This window comes from the organism of the source record quoted next, unplaced genomic scaffold (assembly GCF_019419815.1).
Source record: "Pyrus x bretschneideri cultivar Hongxiangsu unplaced genomic scaffold, Pyrus_bretschneideri_v1 Contig63, whole genome shotgun sequence".
Lineage (NCBI taxonomy): Eukaryota > Viridiplantae > Streptophyta > Magnoliopsida > Rosales > Rosaceae > Pyrus > Pyrus x bretschneideri.
The window spans coordinates 2,208,276-2,218,165 of record NW_025999802.1 but is presented as its reverse complement, the minus strand read 5'-3'; the positions used below and the strand labels follow the sequence as shown (position 1 = coordinate 2,218,165).

General features: G+C 40.0%; 2 protein-coding genes across 3 annotated transcripts; both read right to left on the bottom strand.

Moving 5' to 3' along the window:
* Positions 1–1,487, bottom strand: LOC125471947 (probable leucine-rich repeat receptor-like protein kinase At1g68400). The gene is made up of 3 exons (XM_048572922.1): positions 1,250–1,487; positions 140–1,104; positions 1–21 (listed from the first exon to the last, which is right to left on the bottom strand). The coding sequence occupies exons 1-3, from the start codon at positions 1,485–1,487 to the stop codon at positions 1–3; spliced, it is 1,224 nt and encodes a 407-aa protein (XP_048428879.1).
* A 2,783-nt stretch (positions 1,488–4,270) lies between these two features.
* LOC103947176 (LEAF RUST 10 DISEASE-RESISTANCE LOCUS RECEPTOR-LIKE PROTEIN KINASE-like 2.1) lies at positions 4,271–8,062 on the bottom strand. 2 transcript variants are annotated; one of them, XM_048572820.1, is made up of 3 exons: positions 7,239–8,062; positions 5,576–5,614; positions 4,271–5,477 (listed from the first exon to the last, which is right to left on the bottom strand). In XM_048572820.1, the coding sequence occupies exons 1-3, from the start codon at positions 8,020–8,022 to the stop codon at positions 4,357–4,359; spliced, it is 1,944 nt and encodes a 647-aa protein (XP_048428777.1). In that variant the 5' UTR covers positions 8,023–8,062; the 3' UTR covers positions 4,271–4,356. The 2 variants fall into 2 exon arrangements, with proteins under 2 accessions (XP_048428777.1, XP_048428778.1); XM_048572821.1 differs by having other exon boundaries at positions 4,271–5,474; positions 7,239–8,061.
* Positions 8,063–9,890: the final 1,828 nt, after the last annotated feature.

Below are 9,890 nucleotides of genomic sequence, written 5' to 3'. Positions count from 1 at the left end.
CTAATTTTGACCCCGTTTGACCTAAACGTACAGAAAACAAGGCACCAAATTGAAACCTAGAATTAAACTAATATTTAAAAAAAAAAAAAAATCTTGGCAACCAAACAGAAATTAAGCAGGAAAACTGAAATAAAATTACCGTGGAGAACCTAGAACAGGCTGCCATTGGGCTGTAATCGTATACCAACAATTTCTCCTCCCTGGTGAAGTAATAAGCCCTCAAGCTCACAATGTTGGGATGGCTGAGCCGCCCCAGCATCGCCACGTGCTGCTCGAACTGTGTCTTCCCGCCAATCTGAGCATCCTTGAGCCTCTTAACCGCCAACACATTGCCATCGTCGAGAACCGCCTTGTACGCCGTCCCAAACCCGCCTTTCCCCAGCATCTCCGCCGAGGCCCTGAGCAGGTCCTCGAGCTCGAAACGCTTGACTCCTTCGAAGAACACCATCCGTCCCCGCTCGAACACCGGTTGGGCGGCGGAGTAGGGGCTCGACGAGTACACGATCTTCTCAGTTTCTAGAAGCTTCGAGCCGCCCTTGCCCTGCCGCATTTTGGCGCTGAAATTCCCCCTGAAGTAGCAGTACAGTAGCAGCGAAACCAGCACGAGAACCAAAGCGTCGCCAACTATAATGGCGATTAGAGCCTCCGGACTCATTTTCGCGCTACCACTTCGGTGAGGATTTCCCGATTTGTTCGGCGCTGAGTTCCCGGGTAACGAACTCGGCGACGACGCTACGACGGTTGGGTTAGCAGCAGGCATTACAGGAGACGCAATGGCTCCGTCGGATCCAGGCCGGGTCGGGTCGTTTGATGTACCCTTGCAGCTCTGCATCGGAGACCCGCATAGACCCGGGTTTTGAGCGAAAGCGGTTATAGGGAAAGTCGAAAAGGACTTGGGTATTTCGCCGGTCAAACGGTTCGCAGACACATTGAGGTCCTGCAGATTCGGCAGGGTCAGACCCGAAGTCGAACCGGAGAACCGGTTCTCCTCGAGCCGGAGAGTGAGAAGATGGTTTAAATGGTTGACCGTTGCGGGAATCTCGCCGGATAGGTTGTTGTAGGACAGATCGAAACGGTGGAGACGAGAGAGAGATGTTACGGAGGCTGAAAGTCGCCGGAGAGTTCGTTGTAGGAGAGGAATAGGAGTTTGAGGGCGGTGAAGTTGGAGAGGTTTGGAATGGGGCCGGAGAGGCGGTTACGCTTGAGGCTCAGAACTCGGAGCTGAATTAGCGCGGTGAGTGGCTGGAACGAGCCGCGGACGTCGAGGTTCTCGAGGACGAGTCAAGAGACTCGGTTGTTGGTGCAGGAGACGCCGGTCCAGGTGCACGGGTCAACGGAGGTGGAGTTCCAGGTGGTGAGCTTGTTGGACGCGTCCAACGTCGCTTTGAATGATAGGAGAGGTTTGGCATCTGGATTCGAAGAGACGTGGAGAGCAGCGAAGAAGAAGCTCGTGAGGAGAAGAGTGGCACGGCGGCCGTGGCTGTCATTGTCTCTCTGCAAGTGAGAGCAGAGGGAGAGTGAAGGGGGCGAGTGAAATGTCTTGGGTATAAGGGCTGGTTTGGTATTGCTGTGCTGTGAGAATAAGCTGTGAAATAAAGCAGCAGGGTGTTTGGTAAACTTTTTTGTAAAAGTGCTTTTGAAAAAAAAAAAGCAGTATTAGAGTGTTTGGTAAACTTTTATGTAAAACAGATGTGAAAAAAAGCTGGTTTTTTAAAGCTAGGTTTTGCAGCTTCTTGTTTTTGGCTTTTTTTCATTCAAAACTGTGAAAAAAAACTGAAGCTGAGTATTTACCAAACACAAAAACAGCTCCTAGTTTTTTTTTATAGCAGCTTTTTTCAGAATCACCTCAGTACCAAACCAGGTCTAAGTTTAACGAGGGGTTGGTGGACCGTTGGTGTAATTATTGGGAAGTAGAGGAGCTTCAATGCAATTTACCTTTCACTGCCAAGCGGCCAGCGTGACAGCGGAACGTATAAAGCCGTGTAACGCGAGGACTTTATGTCGTTTCATATCAGCTGATGGATATCATACTCGGGGAATAGAGGGAGTGTGATGGGGGTTCATGAAATAGTATTTGTGTGCTGCCGTAGATTAGCATTTCCTGATGGAGGAGGAGCGGACACGTGGGGACGTCGGTGGATTTATTCGGGCCCGCTCCGAGATCCTACCAGAGGAGTGATTCTTGTCTTGTAAATCAGACGATCTTCCGTACGCGCTCCTTCAAGTCTTAGGGTTTCACAAGTTCCATTAAATGAGTCGTCGAGTCAAATTTGTTATTTATTTATAATTTACGATTCTTGTGGAATGGCCAAAACAGCCACGCTTGATTAATACGGGCATTGTTCTGTATAGTCATGACAATAATTTGTTTAACAAAGATGATGTCTACAAATTATACGATACACGAACGAGTTAAAATACATATTGACTCGTTCATTTTTTATAACAATTTAAGGCATTGTTACATTAACATTGTTGTTTTATTTGATTGGCTCTCCTCTTAATTTGAATTCTTGATCATATATACGCTTAACAAATAAAATCACTTAGTAATTAAGCTCTAAAGTTTGTTGTAGTTTGTAGGAACAAAAAGAAAGTGTCAACAGATCCATGACCATATCATTTGTAAGGCACGTCCTATTAAAAGTATAATACTTCTTATATTTTAATTCTAGCCAATTTTATATTAATTTAAGAGTTGTCCTAATCAAACAACTTTACTAAAGATTTGTCTCAAAGTAAGAATAAAATCAATCTATCATTTCTTGCTTAAGGTTACTACATTGTGTACTTTCACATATGATATTGACAAAGTACTTTAAAATGATATTGGATTCTCTCTCGTTCATTTTCTCCTCCGCTCCCTCCTCTTCTCTCCTCTCTCAGTTTTCTCTTCCTTTTTCTCTCTCTATAGAAAAGATAAAATAAGAAGATTATGTGACTTATTCTTGAGCATTCGAATAAGATTGATGGAGAGGAGAGAATCAAATCCATTAAAATATGCTTTGTCAATGATATGGCATGTGCATTTCAAAAATTCTAGCAAAACACAAATTCCATGAAAACTCAAGATAGCCATGCTTTGTGGCTTTTTGATATAACTTCGATGTTCACATGTCCAAATGTAGGTTATGTTATCAAAAGTAGTATCAGTCGATTGTTAATTCGTTTAACTTCAGAGCCATATCGTTGATTGCTTTGTTCTAAAGTAGGATTTGATCGTAGAAATGGATAGTTTAATCCCTCAAAATAATAGAAGTGCACTTTGAGTTCGGAGACGACTTTAATTTTAATATATTTTTATGTGTAGAATGGGCGAGGTTGAAGGAAGAGTAATATACAACTTGCAAAAGTTTATATCTTGAATGTATGTCATTTTGTAACCATGATTTTGTTGTCTTTCTAATGTTTTTCACTGACTTGCAGTTTCATCAGTTTGAGACTCTATTCAAAGTGAGCTTATCAAAAAGCTTATTTTCAACTAATCACTTTTTAAATCGAGCGGTCATCTACATCACATTTTTTTATTCACTTCAAGAGCTAACGTCTAAAATCGAAATTTCATTTCAATCGTATTGGCAGCGTGGATGGATAGTTTTGCTTAGGTTGATCATATGCAATATGCTTTTCGCTTAAAAATTCATCAAGCACCATCATACAACGACTTTTCAAGTAATAGGGTACTGCCTATTCACTCATTGTCAAAGGTGCTCCAAAAATCTTGAAGTTCAACACGACTTCAATTATCTTCACTGTTTGTCAAAATACATTCACGTGGTTTCGCAAGAACTGTTCCATCTACTTGATCATTCCATTCGTGACAACATCAAATTTAGCACAATAAATTGGATCCTAGCTTAGCTGTATGGTAGAAAGCTTTCCACATCAAATAATTGTTTTCACCTATTTTTTGACAAAAATTTTCTAAAATGCTCTGATTTATGGAGAAGTGGATCCGAACTTGGGTGCAAGGGAGATGAAGCGGGCACACTGCTTTGATCAACTAGTCTGACCCACAAATGCAAATGTTTCACATTACTAATATATATATACAGGGAAGTGTTGTTGGCATTCCAAAAATCTCATTCTACACTTCTCACAAGTGTATTTTTCTTTCTAAATATAGAAAGTTTGGAGTGTAGAATGAGAATTTTGAAGTGCCAATTCCCTATATATATATATATATATATATATATATGATTGCAGGAGGGTAGTAGTAGGGTCACTCCTACTGTGTTGATTCATATATAGAAGAGAGGGGGGGTTGGGGTGGTGGGAGGGAAACATGAAACACATGCTTCATTATTTAGATTGCCTAAAAAAAAACATAGATTTGTTCAAGTAAAATACAGGGTTTTACTTTATTGATACCAATGTGGTTAAAGAATCCGCCGGGGATTTTGGAGGAGAATATAAGTAAGGCTTGGGAGGTATCTGCAACGAATCAACACTCCCTTCTAACATATCTATCACTTCCTTCATCGCTGGCCGTTTTGAAGGATCAGTTTGTATGCACCACAAGCTCACTATGATCATCTTCCTTGCTCTTGCTTTGTCTTCCTCGTTTGCAACACTCTGCAGCCCAAGCTCTTCGTCCAGTTCAAGATGCTTGTAAATCCAATGCGGAAAATATATTTCACTTGTATTTTCAGCTTCAGCATCGATGTTCCTTCTTCCTCCAACCATCGCTGAAAGCATCATTCCGTAGCTGTACACATCCGACTTGTGTGAGACATTTCCAAAGTTTCTAGAAAATACTTCTGGAGCAATGTAACCTGTTGTACCTCTAGCGCCCAACATTGAGACAATACTCTCTTTCCTGTTGCATATTTTGGCAAGGCCAAAATCCGAGATTTTTGGGGTGAAGTTTTCATCGAGAAGAATGTTGTGAGGTTTGATGTCGAAATGCAAAATTCTTGTGCTGCAACCACGATGTAGATACTCCAAGCCTTGAGCAACGCCAAGTGAAATTTGATCCAATGCTTCCCATCCCAAGTGATCATGACCTATATTGGGAGTATTTGAATCAAATATGAATTTCTCTAGAGATCCATTAGGCATGAATTCATAGATGAGAGCTCTTTTGGAACCCTCAAAACAAAAGCCTAACAAGGCGACGACGTTGACATGGGAAGTTCTACTAATGGCTGCCACTTCATTTATAAATTCTTCTCCATCTCCTGTTAGTTTTGTCAAGACCTTCACTGCTACAAGACAGCCGTCCTTTAACTTTCCTTTGTAAACAGCACCATAGCCTCCTTGTCCTAATTTTTCTTTGAAGGAGTTGGTCATTTTCTTGACCTCCGAATAGCTATACCTTCGTACTTGAAGCGGCCCGTAGCTCCTTAGAAAGGTCTCTACAATTTGACGATTTTGGTTTTGCTTCTTCCAAAAGAAAAGAAATCTATATGATGACAACTTTCTCCTTAAGCAGCAAACGATAACGATTAGAAATATGAGACCCGCAACTGCACCTGCTGAATATACGTTGAATATAGTGATTTATTCGATCGAATGGTAGGCATTGCAGACATGCTATAAACCTTGTAGTCTAAGCAAGTAAAGTTATAATTACCTATTGAGATTTTAGCGACTAAGTTTCCAGTTCCAGGTCCTGCACAATGATCAGTATCTAATATCATAATCAAAAACCAAATTTAAAATTTTAGATAGGACGACTAGATTAGTACAGAGTTACACACGCTAACAATAAGATTATGTGACGAAGAATATTTGAGGAAAAAACTAACCTCCACCTTCGTCATCTTCGTCACTACAGCGCACAACATTAGCCCCATTAAGGGCAGAGGTAGACCTAGTATTTTGGACCCGACCCATTAACCCGACCCGATCTGCTCCGTTAATATTAGTATTTGAGTGGATGATTAACGGGTTGGGTCACTAACGGGTAAACCCATTAATAACCCGTTAAATAACAGATCACTTTAGGTCAACCTGTTAGACCCGTTAGCAGCCGTTAACATTCGTTAGCACCCGTTACTTGATAATGTTTTAGTAATTTCAGTAAAGTCTTAACAACAAAAAATAAACTATGCAAAAAAAAATAATAATAATAATAATTTTAACGGATGAAACGGATGACCTGTTAACTTAACGGGTCGGGTTCAGATGACCCATTAAGTTTAACGAGTTGGGTTCGGATGATCCGTAAACTTAACGGGTCGGATTGAACCCGATCAAAATCTAACAAACCCGACCCGTTTACAGGTCTAGGGAGAGGCACCTAAAATGTTAGGTGGTGTAATTAAATTCACATAGCCCCGCCGCTTCTCTGGCAGCGGCTGCAGTCGCCAGCCAGCCATGTCCTCGCAAACTCTCCTCCCAACACTTCCTTCATTCCCGCCGCCTCACCATTCCCATACCCTTCACCACACGCCAACGCGCGCTCACTCGATCCACACTTTTCAAACTCCACAAGACCTCCAAATATTGGATATATATGCCGAGGCAGAGCAAGAACCGAAGTGTTATTACAACCAATCTTGTACGGTGGAAAAGAATCGACAAACGAAGGGCTGCAGTTGTAGAGCAGAAAGAATTCGTCTTGGTTTGGAGCCAGCTTAAACTGGTCATTAGAGAGGGTTAAATTACGGATTAGTGAGAGATTAGTGCACGCAGAGTTGTCCAAGTAGTGTGAAAGCAGAGCATTTGAGACGACAAGAGTCTGGGTTTGGTATTGTGAATTATGTAATTGTTTCCGGACAACCGGAGAAGTGGGTAGGCTGCTTCTTCGTCGTCGTCTGTGCCGCGGTGACAGGAGACCTGGAAAACAGGTAGCCGCAGAAGTCTTGTTGCCTGCCTTGGATGTAGAACGGATAGCTGATGTTTTGGCGGCCACAAGTTGTGGGGGGGACGCTGCAGTTTTGGTAGTAAAAGTTCACTGCAAATGCTGGGGTTTCTGAGAGAAGGAAGATCAGGATGAAGAGGCAGAGGTTTTGATTCATTTGGGATTTTTGTGGCAGAAACTGTGGAGGTGATAATTTAATATGCACAGAGAGAGAGGGAGAGTTATTTGGTAGAATTTAAGAGTATTATTGAAATTAATCGATATTTTAAACTACTCTAATCTATAGAAGTGAATTTGAATTTGAGTCTAATAGAGCGACATTATGCGTTAACGAACTCGCCTAAATCATGTATGCCGCGTCGTAATCATCTAACAATTCATAATTTCATGTAAAATAAAAGAGAAAAACAGAGAGAAGAGAGAGACTAACCTTTGTCAGCGTCGTACCTACAGAGCACAGCATGAGTCCTATCGGGGCAGAGGCACCTAAAATGGTGGGTGGTGTAGTTAAACCCACATAGCCCTCCACTCCTCTGGCAGCGGCTGCAGTCACCAGCCAGCCATTTCATCTTAAACCCTCTTCCCAACACTTCCTTCATACCCGCCGCCTCATCATTGCCATACCCTCCACCATGCGCCACCGCCACCTCGCTCGATCCACATTTTTCAAACTCCACAAGACCTCCAAGTTTCAGGTATATTTGCCGAGGCAGAGCAAGAACCGAAGTGTTATTACAACCAATCTTGTACTTTGGAAAAGAAACGACAAACGAAGGGCTGCAGTTATAGAGCAGAAAGAATTGATCTTGGTTGGGAGCCAGCTTAAACTGGTCATTAGGGAGGGTTAAATTATGGATCAGTGAGAGATTAGTGCAAGCAGAGTTGTTCAAGTAGTGTGAAAGCAGAGCATTTGAGACGACAAGAGTCTGGCTTTCGTAACTGATGTTGTGAATTATGTAATCGTTACCGGACAACCGGAGAAGTGGGTAGGCTTCTTCTTCGTCATTGCCTGCGCCGCCGTGGCAGGAGAGCTGGAAGCCAGGGTAGCCGCAGAAGTCTTGTTGCCTGCCTTGGATGTAGAACGGAAAGCTGATGATTTGGCGGCCACAAATTGCGGGGACGCTGCAGTTTTGGTAGTAAAAGTCCAATGCAAATGCAGGGGTTTCTGATGAGAGAAGGAAGATCAGAATGAAGATGCAAAGGTTTTGATTCATTGTAAATTTGAGGGAGGGAGAGAGAGAGAGAGAAGAGCGAATTACAGTATAGTCATAATGTTGAGATATTTGAAGGTGATTTAGGTTGACTTGATGCAACCACCCCATTGAGGTCTTCGGCTCATACAACGTATCTGGGATCCACGGCGAAGACCAAAAATTTCGTACTTTTCATTTCTTGGGCAATAATGCGGCTACAAAATGTCGTGATTTTACATACTTGGAAAGACGGGGCAAAGACCAAAAATTGCATACTTTTCATTCCTTGGCCAATAATGCGGCTACAAAATGTCGTGATTTCAGATGCTAGGAAAGACGGGCTTGTTTAGTATATAAGATTGGATTGTAATGGATAATTTTAAAACATCAAGCATACTGAAAGTATAAGTGAATTTGTTTTTTTACATAGAACGGAATAGAAAATTATTAGACATGAAATAAACTCATCCCTCCTAATCATTCCATTTTGAAGATGATTGCGTTGTGTAAGTTTTCTTCATGGGTGATCCGTCTTCAAACCCAAGTTAAACATTTTTTTATTATTTCTCCCTTAATAATACCTTGAAATTAGAGAATTGTCAATTTCAATCTTATCCTACATACCAAACTGGACTTCAATATTAAATTTAAGTAATCAAAATGATGAATTTTGGAGTGATTCCAATTGGATGATGTTCGTGAGTCTTTCAAGATGATTGGATCAAAATTCCAAATTTTTCTATCAAACCATTTGACCGTGGCGAATAAAAGAAGGCTCATCTTGACGTTTTTGAACGTTTTGGGTATTTTGGAGGTCAAGATGACATATTCTGAGGAAGATTCATTAAGAGGATTTATAGTAGACGTCAAATTCTAAACATCAAATTTCAATTTGATGGCTAACTTGGCAATTTGACATATTGTCAAAATTTTCCTTCCACCCAATATGCCAAAATTTATTTGCTTCATTTATTTTTTTTTTAAAACAAAATTAATAAAAGTTGGGTTGTTGTTGGTTTAAAAATAATAAAATAATACTTAAATATGCTGACATTTAAGAGCATCTCCGAAGAAGATGCCAAAATATACACATCTGCTATAACAGTAAAAAAAGACCACATTAATATAGCCAAATCCTATGTGGCGATAACATGAATTGGCAGCAAAAGATGTTCAAATGTTGAGTTGACTGATGCAATTAATTATTAAATGTTTTTTTAATAATTTTTAATTAGTTTAATAATTTATTATAATTAATGTTGAGTTGACTACACAGCTTCAAATGTTTTTTAATTAATTATTAAATGTATTTTATTAATTTTTAATTAGTTTAATCATTTGTTATAATTAATGTTGAGTTTACTAGTGCAATTATCCTACTTTTTTCTTCTTTCAATCAAGGAAGGTGAACAGATTACTGATTAAACTTTAAATGTCATTTATTAAATTTTAATTAATTTAATAATTTATTTTATAAAATAATAATTTAATTTGACATATCGGTTGGATAACAAAACTTTAAAAGATATCAAAATGCCACATAAGCTATCAAAATTTGACATCTCCTTTGGAGATTGTCTAAGGTTAGGCATGTGGAATGACTTTGGAAATAACAAAAATCAAATTTGAAGGCTTCAAATTTGACATATTTTTGTCCATGTCAGTTTAGCATTTTTTTTCCATGTTATCATTGACATCTCAATTAGAGTAAATGATATGTCATTTCTTACTGTTATATGTCTATGTGGCATTTTGACATCTCCTTTGATGATCGTCTTAAGCTTTCAAAATAGAAATTTTGGGACCAAATCTGAAATGAGATTTGGTCGGTCAAAAGTCTTTTTTTTCTAAGAAGTCCGAATTTGACTTTAAATATGAAGCCTTTTACT

Bases quoted from the DNA above. Each gene is read 5' to 3' on its own strand.
- LOC125471947 (XM_048572922.1), bottom strand. From the start codon at position 1,487: ATGACAGCCACGGCCGCCGTGCCACTCTTCTCCTCACGAGCTTCTTCT. The intron at 1,105-1,249 runs GTTCCAGCCACT...GGCGACTTTCAG, and splicing joins AACCTCGACGTCCGCGGCTC to CCTCCGTAACATCTCTCTCT. The intron at 22-139 runs GTAATTTTATTT...CTGTACGTTTAG, and splicing joins CCTGTTCTAGGTTCTCCACG to GTCAAACGGGGTCAAAATTA.
- LOC103947176 (XM_048572820.1), bottom strand. From the start codon at position 8,022: ATGAATCAAAACCTTTGCATCTTCATTCTGATCTTCCTTCTCTCATCA. The intron at 5,615-7,238 runs GTTAGTCTCTCT...ATCATTGTGCAG, and splicing joins TAGGTACGACGCTGACAAAG to GACCTGGAACTGGAAACTTA. The intron at 5,478-5,575 runs GTAATTATAACT...ACGTATATTCAG, and splicing joins AGTCGCTAAAATCTCAATAG to CAGGTGCAGTTGCGGGTCTC.